The sequence below is a fragment of the Pieris napi genome, chromosome 14, assembly GCF_905475465.1.
Source record: "Pieris napi chromosome 14, ilPieNapi1.2, whole genome shotgun sequence".
In the NCBI taxonomy this organism is placed as follows: domain Eukaryota; kingdom Metazoa; phylum Arthropoda; class Insecta; order Lepidoptera; family Pieridae; genus Pieris; species Pieris napi.
The window spans coordinates 5140504-5156887 of record NC_062247.1 but is presented as its reverse complement, the minus strand read 5'-3'; the positions used below and the strand labels follow the sequence as shown (position 1 = coordinate 5156887).

The 16384-nt window shown below is 33.4% G+C and overlaps 1 protein-coding gene across 8 annotated transcripts in view; it reads left to right on the top strand.

Moving 5' to 3' along the window:
- The window catches only part of LOC125055831, a 54849-nt gene that overhangs the window by 35292 nt on the left and 3173 nt on the right, over positions 1 to 16384 (top strand). For 6 of the 8 annotated variants that reach the window (XM_047658462.1, XM_047658461.1, XM_047658464.1 and 3 more), the window contains 6 exons: positions 9066 to 9187; positions 12454 to 12665; positions 12800 to 13152; positions 13316 to 13402; positions 14335 to 14489; positions 15314 to 15454. In XM_047658462.1, coding sequence (XP_047514418.1) covers positions 9066 to 9187; positions 12454 to 12665; positions 12800 to 13152; positions 13316 to 13402; positions 14335 to 14489; positions 15314 to 15454 — 1070 coding nt within the window. Of the gene's footprint in view, positions 1 to 5782; positions 5955 to 9065; positions 9188 to 12453; positions 12666 to 12799; positions 13153 to 13315; positions 13403 to 14334; positions 14490 to 15313; positions 15455 to 16384 lie in introns of those variants that run through there. The other 2 variants (XM_047658468.1, XM_047658463.1) reach the window with 2 other exon arrangements.

The window sequence follows — 16384 nt, the reverse complement described above, 5'->3', positions numbered from 1 at the left end:
CACAGAAACGGATGCAATCTGAGGCTAAGACCCATATAAGATTGCAGCGCCACAGGTCTTTTATCAGGTTGAATGAAATGATGGCAATTAGGGAACGTAAATCCAATAATGTATGGTTAATTATTAAACGTATTTTGCATAAAGCAAGCAAGCAGCTATTTCGTAACCTGTATACGATTTTTTAACGTATCGGTATTATTTGAACCTTAAATACATATCTAATCGATTTCTGTATTTCAATACTATTAAAATAATTTAGTAACTTTTTTTAAAAGTAATAATTTTATATAATAATACAATAAAATCATGATATGTTATATTAGAAAACTATTGTATAAATGTAACCATAGCATTCTTGTTTCGGAGCACGACAAATGCATATAAAAGTAGTTTTTTAATTTACTTTTTATGTTGGTTAACGTAAGGATATCTAATAACTGACTGGGTCCATTTATTAGCCGCGGTAGCAAATATCTCAACGTCCTCTCGTACGTTGTTTGCTCTCAACGTACAGAGACGAACTTTCGTTACTGCTCGGGTCAACTCCTTTTTTTCAAGTTATTTCGAAAAATCTAGTATTCTGGACTTAATGGCTTTTTACGTATTGACAAGTTCTGTGTATTATCTCTATGACTTGCGAAAAATCATTAAAACCTCGCCCAGCGTTTCCATTAGGAGCGGACATTACAATAAGTATTTTCTTTATATTTCTATTTTACAAGTGAAGCTTATCTGCTGTGCTTTACGTGTCGTAAATAATATATATTTAAACTAGCAGACCGGCCAAGCGTTGCTGTGGCTAAGGTTTTTGTTATATTACATAGTAGCAAACTATTCAAGGGAAACGGTAGGAAAACACCAGTCATGGGGACCACTATGCCTTTTTTGGTAGTAATGCCATTAAATTGTAGCTTATGTGATACGTTGATACTTTCAACACAGCGCCATCTGTTAGAATTGTGACTATCAAATAATAAACAAATAATTTGCAATAAAATAATATTGCGGGTATAAATTAAGATGTAAGCTATCCTATCTTTTAAGTTGGCAAACTACACACGGTGTGCAAATTTGATTGATATCGGGTCGGTAGTTTAGGAGTCCATAGCGGACAAACAACGTGACACGTAATTTATATATATTAAGATTATGAAAAGTCTTTGTTTGATGTCGAAGGTCGATGGGAGACGGCGTTTACACAAATTATATGATGACTAACGTTCCGCACGGTACTAATCCACAAATATACGCACCCCGTAATCATGCATTTATAATTTACTCATCAATTAGATATTTTACTAAAGGCTTTAGATCCATAAAAACAACCTGTATCCGGTCGTAACCTACTTGAATTAATCCACTTGAATCGGATTGGAGGTTGTATCGTTGCAGGGAAGGCTCAATAAAATACATTTTCCACGTTTATCAATTTAAAATTGTGCTATTTGAGACTGATTGTATGTGATATTATGTTTGTATACGGCGGACTCAGAAAACTTGTTTTACCCTATTGAGAGATTATGATAGTAATTATATCGTCGAATGAGGAGTAAAGGGGTGAAAATTAAGGGTTATTTGCCCAGTCATAACAAATTAATTATAAAAGAATTTATATTCCCAACTATCTAACTATCTTAATACCCAAGTTTCTAACTTTGCCAACTAAAAAAATTAAAAATAATCATATTATTGTTTGTTATCACAAACCAAAAAAGATTGTAAAAAGGACATAACAACAGCCTCCACTGAAATATAGATTCCGATTCTTACGTATAGAATCAAAGATGTTGTGTCAATGAATACTTAGACTCAACATACTTAAATTATCTTTGTCTAATATTAAACATAAAGACTCGTAATTAGTTTCGTAAATAATTCAGTAAACGGATCCTGAAGTCATAAACAATACACTATTTATTCCATATGAAGCTGACGTAATAACCGAGCATATCTTGTTTACTCTGATACACTGATACATACGTATTTACAATTAACATATAGTTTTATATATTATATTTATTTATGTGTAAATAAATATAATTCGTTGCATTACAATATAAAAATTTCACATAATTAAATAAAAAGGAGGGCAACTGGCGGCCTCGCTTTCGAGCGATCTCTTCCAGGCAACCACTGTGAGAAAAGAAAAAAAATGTATTAAATTAGAGAAAAATGTATTAAACTTAATTAGGCAAGAAGTGCAAAAATACATATCGTGGAGGAAGTGTGCCAATCACCTATTTTCATATAATTAAAGGTGTCGCTACGTTGATAATTATTATACTGTGATATGTGTCATAGATAGAATATTTTCATGTTTTTGGATTGTAGTAATTATGTTGCTCTTTTGGATCTCCATGAATATTCATAGACAAGTTTGTGGCAAGCATATTTTCCTATTCTCTAATATGTAGACACTGCCAGACGAACCTTCGGGCTTCTTTTAGGGGTTTCTTTAATTGTAGAGAAATCCATTCATATACCCCGCCGTCGGGGCAACTTATTAAAGTGACGTGTGGGGAGTTTGGGGTTCGGGGTTCGACGGTCTTAATCCAACAGCCCCATCCACCTATAGATAGAAGATAGGGTCCGTTCTGTTAATGCGTGCCCAACTTAAGTGGCCTCATCCGATACTAAGGTCACAACTCACGCCTTATATTACTTTGGGCTCTTAATCATGATGATTTATTTGTGTACCTTTAAAGGTTGCCACCACATGTTTATTGATAAAGCGGCGCCGACTTGGAAATTAGTACAGTCAACAATGGACTTGGAATTAAACAGCGGAAGAGTGAGAGATGAAAAGCGTTTTGCGTCATTCAATGTGAATCTTTGTTTATTAATAGCGATATTCACGTCAACCGTACATAAAACGTTTTATTGTTACTCGTACAAATAAAGAATATTAGTCTGAACACTCAATTATCGATAGTCCTAATGGTCTAAGATCCCGATATACAACGCCGAGATGCTTATTTAATAAAACGTATTTTATATTTAATTTTATATGTCAATAAATATAAACCATATGGGTTGCCTAGCAAATTTCAGTCCAGAGTATGTTTAATTAATTAAAAAAATATATTTTTTTTTAAACATTTCACCGGTATGATTATTAGATAAATTCTATACCAATCGAAAGTATGAAGCCCATAGAATATGCAAACGTTAGGTTGTTTTTAATCAATTAATTATTTATGTGACACTAAAGTATATATACATCTTGAGTAAAAAAAGAAGGTTATAGTGATAAATATATAATACTACCCTGATTAAAAATATTGATTGAAAAAAATTTAAATAATTTACTACATGCAAATTATAAAAAAAATTTTTTTTTAAGTATTAATTAAACATACTCGCATTGCCAAAAGGCTCGCAAGTGCGTTGCCGGCCTTTCAAGAATTGGTACCTATGCTCTTTTCTTGAAGGACCCCTAAGTTGAGTTGGTTCGGAAATACTTCAGTGGGCAGCTGGTTTCACATAACGGTGGTGAGCGGCAAAAACGACGGACGTCGAGGTCATACGGATGGTATTTTGTATTTTGCCTCTTCTTCTTAACAATTTTATTATAATCTATGAATATAATACAATATATATTGTGTTCTAAATGCTTTGGTATTTTGTGGGTCGGATGTCCTGTGTAATCTATTTAATATTGCGCAGAATCATAAGCATGACTTTTATAAAAAAATACCGTCATTTTATTCAGAATTCTGATGACACACGTCCCATGGATTAGTTCCTTATTAGTGTAGGTCATTTATTAATTCCGGCTCGACATTCTTCTGAAATAAGACGACGTATATAGGAAGTGATGTAATTATATAAATATGGTAAAAACTTAAGCGGAAAGCGCATTTTATGTGGACCAGTTTATATTAATATCTTTATAACGTAAATGAATTATAATTATAATATTAATTTAATTTATTTATTGCAAGAATATGGTACAAATGTGTAAGTACAATCGTAAGTTCGCTCATTCTGCCACACACAATGGCGCGCAAATTTGTCTTAAGGAATTTTGCATTTTACATTATTAGTCAAAGTCAATTCTTATATTATTTGTATCTTACATATCATATCATACTTTATTAAATTATTATCAACTACTCTGTCTCACGCAAGTAATCATTTATTGAATAGTACATTTTTTACAAAAGTAATACACCAAGTCGCTTTTTAAAGACTCTAGTGACAAGTCTTTAAATTCTTTTCATAATTTATTGTAAACCTTAATTGCCATCGGTATATATTAAAAGCATATATCATACTACGGATCTAAAATTAAAATAATTTAAGTTAATTTTCCATATGGCTACCCACACGGAAGCTTCATTTGAATACTTATAATATTACATTTTTTATGGTTTGAAAACTATGAAGATTTATCTAATGATATAAATAAGTGACAGCCGACCTTCCTGAGTCTTCCGTAACGCTATAATGGGAGTACGGAAGCGCTACGCGGCTACGATGCGTCTGAGCATGTCAACCGTTTGAATGGAGATGCCGTATCCAATAATTGCATTCGGGTTATGTGAGGTTTAATAAAAATAGGCTGGTATTTTAATTTTGGAGAAAATATTATTAGTATAAAAATTGCAAAAGGTTGCACGACACACAGTCGACTTGGTTAGTTAATAAAGTTTAAACTGGATCGTTTACAAACTAATTTTACAATAAAGTTTAGGTTTTTTTAGGTTACTTACAAATCCCTTCAACTGACGCTATGAATATTTAAACAGTTTTTAGGTTTAAAAAGTAATTCTTGAATTGAATCTTAGTTTAGACGCGAATGTGAAATTTTCAATAAATGCAAATACCTTAATTGTTTTGTGTAAGTAGGATGAATAGACATACCAGTGTTTCTGGATTTTGGTTTAAAATAATAAATATATTTAGCACAAGATTATAATGTTAAAATAACCGCTGACAAACAAATCATTGTCATTCAGACTTCCTTATCACTAGGAAGACAATAAAGACTCGACGTGTTTACATTTTGTGATTGTTATTATTTAAGATATAACTTATTATTGCCAAATATGGTTTTGTAGTAAATGCGTCGTAAAATATTAAGGCACTCGAAATATAAAACACATACACTTAAGCCGGAATTATATTACGAAATTAGTGGCATGAAATTAATTTCGTGACATTATTTTTACCAACAGTTTCACGTGTAATTCAATATTTTCATATTTCGCGCGATTTTTTGGTGAAATTAGTTTCACGCAACTAATTTTATGATGGACATGCGACGTGAAACTAGTGTCGCGAAAGTGCCTGTGCTGTGATGCTACCCTGAATTCTTATGATAAAGACTTAGAACAATTTCCTGTTGCTAAAAAACGCAGCAACTCTTTACATATATTGAATATAGCAAAATAAAGGTTTGATGCTGATGAGGCCATGGTTACTGCGATACTGAGGATTTCACGACACTAATTATTTTACGAAATTACTTTCGGGTATATCGATACTACTTTCGCGAAACTGATTTCCCATGCATTTAGTAATGTAATTCCGGCTTTAGTCCCCGAATTCTAGTGCTACAATTATTTTTCACATAGCGTAAGTTCGTAAGCTGACAGCTTGGTTGAAGCATTTTTTAAATTCGAATAATTACACAATTAAAACAACGAATACAATTGGATGATTTAGTACGTGTTGTATTTACTACTCGTGTGAGTGCGTAATTAATGTACGTAGCATAGTACTACGAGCAATTGTCTTAGCACGTATTAAGACATAATTTTGCTGTCGTTTTGCAATATAATATATTATTTTAATGCGGAATTGTTGGCTTCAACTGGAAGGGAAGTCAGTTGGCCGCCGGCCGTCAGACGGAGTAGCGCGCGTCGCGCGAGTGTTCTACAATGCCGCCTACCACCATGATCGTGCCCTGTGCGTCTACAGTAATTTCTATAAACAAGCAAAGTTTAATAGTTAGTAGTCATTTACAAGTATCAAGTAATGGTACTATTGTTTACAAAATAATGTGCTAGTACAATTGCACGACAGTGATTGTCACTTTGGTGTATTGTGCGATGTGAAGTGCTCCATATGTTTGTTAGTTGTTTACATTTGGCACTGGATGTCGGACCGAAATACGATGTCCACATCTCAATAAGCTAATCGCTTGTGGCGTTTTATTACTATAAATTATTATTACTTCCGCGTTAAATGTGAAATCGATAATAGCTATTTTTGTTCAGCCTTGTTCAATTTGTGAAGAAATAATTACGTTGATAATGATACAAATAAATCAGTAATTTTAAATTATAGGCCTTTTAAAAATATCTGTTTTCATAATTATCTAAGAGTTTGAAAATATAATTAGATTTCTATTAAAGTACATACTAAAATTGGTCGTGTGGTCGATCACTATGTAGGTGTATATTTTATGTAGAATGAATTCGTGCTAGCCCACGCCAAAACTCGTCAATCATTACGGACACCACGACTTGAATGGAGCATTCACCTTACTTTCTAAATTAAGGTGTATCATTATATTAGTCACATCTATTTTTAGTTACCTATATTCGTCTAATATGTCTTCCGGAGAGAGTTCTACTTTACCCCTAAAGGAGGCTGCCAAAAGAGTCAATTTTGCGCTTAGAAAAATATTAGAGAATTGTGATCGAAGTGTGCTCAGTGAGATCCTATATTGTTCAGACAAATAACAAAAGAACTTTTAATTAACAGAGCTATAAGGTTTTTCGATGCCTGCAATGAAAAATCACTTTAAAAAACTAAAATCAATAAAACTCAATTTTAAATACTGTAAATCTCTTCGCTCTGTGGACCCGGAATAGACAATATATTATGTCTGGAATTCAGCTAACAGTTATTGTTCCTATTAGTTGCGTGTTCAAGACGCCACAGCATAATTGTTAACAATTAACTGTCCCATTCAATAATTGCGTATCGTTTGAATCCTGCGAGTTTAATTATAGTCTAATTTATTACCATAACTACTATGGCTCAGTTCTGAACCTAATTTTCGTCTAGGAGAAAACAATACAATTCTGCCCTCGACTTTATACTTGATCGGAAATTTGTAAAATTTAATGATATCAATTGTTAGATAACGTAAGAAAATTATTTCGGTCGGATTTCGATAATGGCGAAACTAAAATAAAATATATAATATATAGGATAATATATCACTATACATCGAAATATATAATACATCGCTACTATGAACTCGCTCTGCGAACATGTAACGATGTCGATTGTGTCGGAGACAGCAAATAGACGAAAATAAATTCAAATATCTCCAGACTAAAAGATCGTAAACAGAAAAAGAGGGGCCCGGCCAAAAGCAGCTGACGAGGTGTTTGATAAACCCAAAAACGATTTTATTTTAGTTCCGTGATTTACATCGGAAGTTCTAAAGCGATTGGATAACCGAGAAAAGCCGCTTTAGCATATGCAGGAAGTATGTCTGTCCACACAAACGGAATTAAAAGACCTCATAATACAATAACTAAGAAAAAAGGGTGCAAAACATCGCAGTTGATTTAAACATAGTTGTGTATGTGTGCGTACAATTATTATACATAAACAGGGTAAACATTATCACTCGGAAGTACAATTCGTGTGTAGATTACATGAACGCATTAAGATAACTGCATAAAGTTATTCCTTACCGAAAAATAATAAGTTGAACAACGATGATGATACCCAGACTCTTAAGACAGAAAGAGCCGTCTTCCATAACTACATATATTGTGGAACTACTATACTACTACATACGGATTATATCCGAAAATCCCTAATATCAAGACTACTCATCCATTGTATTGACATAAATGGATAGGAATTTAGTACATTGGAAGAGGTACTCTGTGTTATGGATATTTCCTTCCTTATACAACTATATGTAGTTGTGACGTAGAGGTTACTAGGTTAGATGCGGAATTTGTTGGATAAAGCGTGGGCTACACACGTGATAACATCCTATACTTATAATTACAACACCTACGTATGCTATTTCTCTTTAGTTCACCTTTAAAATTCTATAGGTCACTTTCTATCTGTCAATCAGAACATACTGGAAATAAATTTTATCAGATTCAATTATGATTTTGTAATAGTAATGGTAGAATTCCGAGTCTCATTCTTGTAATATATTCACTCAGTGCTCTTCTTCGAAAAGAGCCTGGAGGAAACAGAGTATGCCGAAATGTATTTCCACCTCTGATATAAAAAAGTGCTTTAAAATTAGTAGCAGTCAGTCCGTCATCACTTTTGCTATTTTTCAGAACAATATTCTTTTATAATTATCGGTATAGAATTCGTTTTGACAAAGTGTTTTTAAATGTTTAATTAGTTTAACTTGCATTAATAACATACAGCATTTCGTAATAGTAGCAAAAACATACAATTAACGTTAAAATATTCAGATGTAAAAGTGATACTTGTATTATGAAATATTATAAGAAAAAAATATCTTTGTTATTATCGCGTTAACTTGTTATTATAATAAACGTAGTGCGTAGTAATGGATGATGTCACTGGAGCAGCAGTCGACCTCTATATGTAAAAATTAAAAACATCGTTAAGAGCATATTTTGAGCTCTGTTTAATGTGAATTCTTTTTTTTTCCGCGAACTGTCAAACATTTTCAAAGACAATAGCGTCCGTGTCGCTAAATAGAAAAGAGTACAAAATATTATGTTGTTTATTTCGTAGATCACTCTGATAATCGAAATGTTTGTATGAGTTTTAGATAATTATATAAAAAATAACATCGATATTTTATATTTCAAAAATCATATGTTTAATAACCAAATGTCTCAACTACTATGGAGCTCTTTATCGTTTGTCTTTGTAGACATACACCCCTACCAATCTCGATTGAATATAATTAGTATATAAAAAATCAGTCAGGCACGACCGAGATTTTACGTAACATTTTTCATACTTGATTAAACAGTTTGGGCCAAGGGCAGTGTTTTAAGCATAATTGGGGTTTTCTCTAATTATAGACTGTTTCGATGGTACACCGTTTAGCTAATAAAATGTATAAGTAATGGTTGTTTTGTGCGCAGGTAGCGAGGCGTCGCCAGCACCGTGCGAGGTGTTTTTGGGCGGCTCGTGCAACCCTACCACTTGGAGATCGGATATCGCTATACCGATGCTTAAGCAAATGGGAATCACATATTTTAATCCTGTAAGTAGAAAAAAAATGTGTTTATTCATCATAAGTACATATGCATTATTATGTGTAAGATGTGGGAACCCTTTTAAGTAAAAAAATACCTGTGTCAGGGTTCTCAGCTCTTCCATAACAAACTCAAACGAAAGTACTGTGAACTTTTGGAGGAATTATATATACACGAAGTGTCCTATTCCAGCAGTCATTGATTCCGTTTATGATCTCGCTGCTTAATCTTTTCTTTAGTTTTGCACAAGAACTGGACTTATTTGTCGGTTGGGGAAGTCTGAAATATGAATTTAAGTTGTTTATATTTTCTAAGTAGAATTTTTTGCAGCTTAAAGTATTAAGCTATATTTATTGTTTGGTTTGAGGTCCTTCGTCTCAGGGTACACAAATAAAAATATTTTGAACAGTCCTGTGGCAATTTACAAATAAATACACGTAGGTACTAAAACATTATTTACCTAGTCAAAACTAAGCTATTATGGTGATACCTTCACGTCACGGTGAAACGGTCTTAGCCTACCAACCCGACTCAATTATTTTATAGAAGGGAATCGAACCAATTTCTAGGTACGAATGTAGATAGATTAAGATATAGGATAGAATAACAAGATATTTTAGACAATAGAATTTAAAAAAAAAGCATTAACAGTTCTGCGAAGTTACATACACTATTTTGTATTCCTATCAATCGTATACAGGGCCGCGCCGACCCCCGGCAGCGCCTGTGTGCGAAACCCATGAAGCGCCTCCTTTTTTTTATAGGGGGCAAACGAGCCTGAGGGACGGACAAAAATGGCAGTCATCGCAGCCCATAGGTAGACATTTTTAGCGGGTGTGTTGCAGGCCTTTGAGGGAACTATTTATTTATTTATTTATTTTCGGCCTATTTTTTAGGAATCTTCAGGTTTCAATATATTTTTTATTATTTTTTAATTTCGACCGAAAGAAAAATTTTCTTTAGTTTAATATACTTACTTAAAGAATATTTTCTTAAATAGGTAAAACGTCCGCTTGGCAATTGCCGTGAAAAATAAAACGCGAATTAAATTGTTACATAGCTTATTTATTATGTTATATCTAACCGTTTTTAAGGTCAGATTTATGACATATCTTTATAATAAATCCCATCTTTTTAAAAAAATTGTTATAAACAAAGTATAAATATTTTATTAACTTTTATGGCACGATCTTGTTTAGTATGTATGTAGGAAAGGCTCTACGAAGCGAAATTTTTTTTCGACCATTATTTAAACATTTTTTTTCACTTACAATTAAGACGGTAGTTCGAGAAAATTTCGTTAGTTAACAATTGTTTAACTTGTTGAAAAATTAACTTTAAGTAAAATTTGCAACGGGAATAAATTAATTATAGTGTTCAGAACACACCATAATTTTTTCAAATTTAAAAAAAAATATGCAATACCTTAAATAAATTAATTAATGTGCCGTAGTCGCTTTTGACTCCACGCGCGAATCCTAAAAATGTCACGCGCAGACCTATTTTCAGTGTTATATTAAAATTATAAATAATGGAGATAGAGTTCCGGGAGCTAAGAGTTTTTTATTGGAAATTTCCTCCTCTTTCAGAATCTTTTGAAATTTATTAAATATTAATAGTTTATTAAATATTGGCAAAAAACGAAATGCCATTTTTTTTTTCATCTTTAATTGTTTATAACTTTTGCAATGAGCTATCGCACATAATTTTAAGAGTAGTATCTCTATTTTGTACCATTATCAACTTGTTGACTAGACTATTATAAATGACGTTACTCCAGCGCCAGTTGTATCTATGGTTGGGCAGAAAGCTAGGAAATCCTCTCTTATTTCCAATAAAATCTTATTACCATACTAATTTGCTCTTCGTGTGAAACGTCAGGAGTACAATCCAGTATTATTGAAAAATATTTATTAATTCGACATAAATTTAAAAAAAATGAAAAAAAAAATATGTTTATTATGGAACATAAGATACATGTATCACTTATTCCACGTCATTAAATTTGAATTTGTAGGCATCCCTACTCATCGGCAAAGAAGACAGAGGGTGTAGGCCGAGACAAAAAGCCGGCGTAAAAAACTCTCGGTACTCTTTTAAAATATCAAATCATCAAACAACACTTATTTTAAAACAAATATCGCAAATTAATTAGAGGTAGCCTGTATAGCACTAGTCCCAGGCCCTTTTATCAACTAGATAATCGTTGACTTTATAGTAAGCCTTTTTACACAGCTTTTCTTTAATACATTTCTTAAATTTATTAAAGAAAAGCTGTGTTGAATTTGGTTACCGAGTATAAAAATTAGTACATTTTGGATTTTATCAAGGTATGTCGGCATATTATTGAAATCATAAGACATAAACACACTCACAAAACTCACGGCGCAGCGGCCTTTCTTTTGATTTGCTAAGCTCTGAGTAATTAATGTAAACTAAAACCCAAAGCGTAAAATGAAACTTTAAGCGTACGTAAGAATATTGTAGTGTAGTTAGTATAAATAATTTCGGTGGCGGCGCCCTTATTGCCTTAGCGCCTGTGTGCACCGCACACTTCGCACACATGGGCGGCGCGGCCCTGATCGTATACAACATTCCTTAGGTCGTAAGGTGACAAAAAATAATTGCACATACATATAGTGCCTGATATCTTCGGTACTGCGTGACCAGATTGTAAGGTGCGTACATTCCTAACCCGAACGTGATTACATTACATTAATTTGGAAATCGGTTTAAACACGTTCATATTGAACGATAAAGTTCATCACGTCCGACCTTGTACCGACATAATTTATGTTATCAATATGAGATGTTGATAACGATAAATCACGAAATAATACGTTAGCTAATTTACATTGTTACTGTGTAAAATCTTACGTAGGTATATAAGAATATTATTCTTACCTCCTCGTTGCCTTAATCTACGCCTTTTTCTAGCGCCTGAAATCAATATCCTATTCTAACACTATCAAAAGAAGAGAAAATATTAAAACGATTTGTCCAGTTTTAATAATATCATTGCTGCAAACATTGGTAGTCATCAGTTGTCAACAGTTGGTAGGTCATCTTTTCTTCCTCCTAGTTGATCCGTTTTTCATGTGCAAGACGCTACGATGTTAAATTTTAATTGCCAATACAATATGTATACATTTGAAGTACACTACGTTATCCCAATTACAGCACAGCTCAATACTTAGCTTACCTCAAAACTAAAAGTATTAAATAGCGAACGACCTATTAAGTGTGTGTAAACGTAAAGTATTTCTTATTTCAGCAAGTAGATGACTGGTCGACAGAGTTAATAGAAGTCGAGCACCGCGCTAAAGCACAGGCGCGTGCGCTGTTATTCGTATTGGACAGCGAGACGCGGGCTGTCGCGGCCTGTGTTGAGGCAGCACACCTTGCAGCTGCACCCAGGGATCTATTGCTGGTGTTGAGGCCTTACTCCAGACATCAGGCTATCGGCAGGGAGACGATATCAGATCAGTAAGTGGTTTCATGTAATTTTTGTCCCTATGTTGAAGTGAGAAAAACTAACAATGAAGTACAAATTTTAAACCCAAAAATGTTCATTCTGTATTTAAAATATTTGGGTCATAAGTAAGTTCAAATTATTGCAGAGAGTACATAGAGCTGTCTCGCGCCCGTTCGACGTTACAAGAAGTAGTGGAAAGGCGAGGCCTACCCGCCTTTACAGACATCCCAGCTGCTTTACGCTGCGCCCGGGCCGTACTACGAGGCGCTAGAACGCATCCCAGACATTCTCTGGGCCACACAATTCTTCGACTCAAAAGGGCATACGATGCAGCTGGCGGTCGAAACGCGTGGTTGTCACGCGCTCGCGCAATAGATGCGTTAAAAGAGGCGACGCGTGCGTCCCGAGATGTAGCAGAGCGCGTTTTACCACCAAACGCAGATACAATTGACTTTGAAACATTCTGCGGAGCCGTCGCCGAGTTAGCTGCCGATGCAGGTAAATTAATTGATACTATATTATATATCTTGTGACCTTGCTGTCCTTAGATAAAAAAAGGTTTATGTTAGTATATGTGCAGTCTATTACTTTCGGATTCTGAACAATACATATTATATGTTTGATTTTGAACGCTGATATATCTAAAATATTGTGTTAAAAGGGTCCCGGCGAAGTATGAGCGTAGCAGCGCGTGTTCGACGCGCGTTTCGAAATCTCCGCGATTTTATCACTTCACCAACAACGCCCGGTCTGTGCGCGCCCTTATAGCTTCTTTGTTTTATCATTTCATTGTGTATATAAGTGGGTAGTTTATGATATGCCTACATTCATATGAATAATCGCTGAATCACTGCTTTAATATTATTTTTAGTGTTTTTATTTCGGCTGACGTTTTTGATGTTGTAGTGAGTTTCTCTATATAAATATTTAAATAATATGATACAAAGAACTTCAAAAATTAACGACGATTTCATAGTAATTAATGCGTAAACAACTACGTATAAACTAACAATTAACGAGAAATTTTAACTTATCTGATTTCGCGGAAACATCAGTAAACGTTAATTCTGCGAATGTAATCATGCTGTTATAGTTTGGTGTTTAATTTTGTTTTGCGAAAACACTAATTGGTTTTTCTAATTTTTTTATTTAGTGTGTTGACTTATATGGATTTTATAACAACATTATTTCAGCTTTAATAAGTTATTTACGTTTTAAGCTTCAATTTTAGTTCTACTTGGTGTGTTTGTCTAGTATCTTAAGATAGAGATTTTTAACTTCCGCCCGTGTAAAAAATGCTGCTAGCCAAAATGGTGGCCAAATGAAACGGTGCTAAAAACGTCTTCGACATTACGACGTAAAAGGTTACAATTTAAAAAAAAAACTACCGATATTTTTTCAAAAGATATTTTATAAAGATATTTTTTCGCTCCTATTAAGTCGTGTTGAACAAGCAGTATTATAATCAAAATTATAATGACCTGCCAGTCATAACAAAAGACATTTTCTAGTATTTCTCCTACTAAAAGTAAATGTACGCGAACTTTCCACCAAACAAATCCGACTGACAACTGAAACTCTTTTATCTATATTATCATATTAAGTTAACATGACAAAATTTTTCAAGGAATAAATAACGCTTAATTATTATTAAGTTAACATGATTAAAATATATTTCAGAATACCAACGTAACAAGGGTCAAGAGAAGGAAGCGGGCGAATCAGCAAGTACGCAAGAGCGTGTGTCGCCGCTCGCGCAACGCGATTCTAACGGATATGCTCGTAATCCACGGCTTCGTGCGCACGGGCAGAAATTGTCTTTGGTTATACCCAAGGTAGGTTAATTCATTCCATTCGATGGGGCATGGGTTAGAAATCTTAATAGTTTTACTAGCCGACCCGGCAAACGTTGTTTTGCCGTATATTATTTCTAGGAAACATTTTTTTTGTTCAATTTAAATAACTATCTACTATAATAAAAAATAGGGATTGATCGTAGAGGGATGAAAATTAAGGGTTGTATGTATTTTTTACTGGCACATTAAAAAAAATAAAATTTCGTTCAAAAAATAAAATGTTAGGGGTGGACAACCCTTATCACTTAGGGGTATGAAAAATAGATAGAAGCCGATTCTCAGACCTACTGAATTACCTTCCCGGAACCCCTCCACTAACACTTGAACTTTATGCTATGGTATTAAAGTTCAAATTGACTTTTAAGTATTATTACGAATATTTTGTATGGGAATATAGAAAAGTGTTGTTTTTAGACTTTTTCACACAATTTTTTTTTAATTTTTCTCCGTAAGAACCATCCTCGTACTTCAAGGTATATTATAAAAAAAAATCAGACAAATCGGTCAACCCGTTTTCATGTTATGTCGTGACAACGGAAAACGGGTTTCATTTTTATATATATAGATAACATATACCTATATATATTGTAATTGATATTATGAGTGCATAAATTTGTTCGTTGTATATTAAAGGCAATATTTTAAATAAAATTGACTAAAAAACTTTAATAAACTACTGTTAATTTTAAACCTCTTATTCATAAAAAATCCCACATAGGTGATCTACATAAACCAAATAAAACAGACGCAGAAATGTGTCTGTTAAGAACTTCAGTTTTCTCATTTCCCAATATGTTATGCAGAATGGCGGAAAGACAGGAGAGGAGTCAGGATCAAGCAGCGCCGATAGCGTGTTCACTCCAGGCACTGAACGACGCTTGGAGCGACTGCCCGCACTGCTCGGAGCGCCTGCTCATCATGTATACCTTGCAGGAACTTTCCCCGTAAGTTTTTTTTACAAATTCGCGTGAGAATATTAATAAAACTTGAATAATTTATATAGATAAAAAAAATCCATGGCGCTACATACTTTTTTAGGTCTGGGCCTCAGATTTCTGTACTTTTGTCAATCTAATAGGTGATCAGTCTCTTGTGTCTTACACACGCCGTCGACTTTTTGGGTCTGAGGCAAGCCGGTTTTCTTACGATATTTTCCTTCACAATTCGAACAAATGTTAAATACGCACATAAAAGGAAAGTCCACAGTCGGGGATCGAACTTACGACCTCAGGGGTCTGAGTTCTACGCTGGAACTACTAGGCCAACACTGGCCAAAAAGATATATAGATGACGTTTTTTTATAATATAACAGTAAAAATGATTTTATATTTAAAAAGATAAAATAAAATTAACGGCGACACATGATTACAATGTCAATTGTTCAATGACGTTAATTAACGTACATAATGACAAAGTCATTTATGTAATTTATATTTATGCTCGTGTTATTTACATTCCGACTTATCAGCACGTTATGTTTTGTATCGGTAAACGTAATACACTATTGTACTGGGTTGTGGAAAGTTTGGTTACAATAAAAGGAGGAATTACTAGCAATTACTATATTTTTTTAATTATTTTTATTTATAATTTTAGAAAGTAATCATGAAAATAAAGATATTTCTTCTATATAAAGGCGTATGTTAATCATTGGACTATTAAATAGATTTTTACATTTTTAACCGAATCCATTCGTGTATATATACTAATTTGATAAAGATTTGTATATTTGTAACAATAAAAAATACTGGAATGACTGAAAATTATACTTAAAACATATATTTCGAAAATATAAATAAGCCGTGCGAAGGCGTTTAAAGCTAGTTAATAAAAGGGACAATTAATGTTGCAGGGATTATTATTGTTAACCCTTT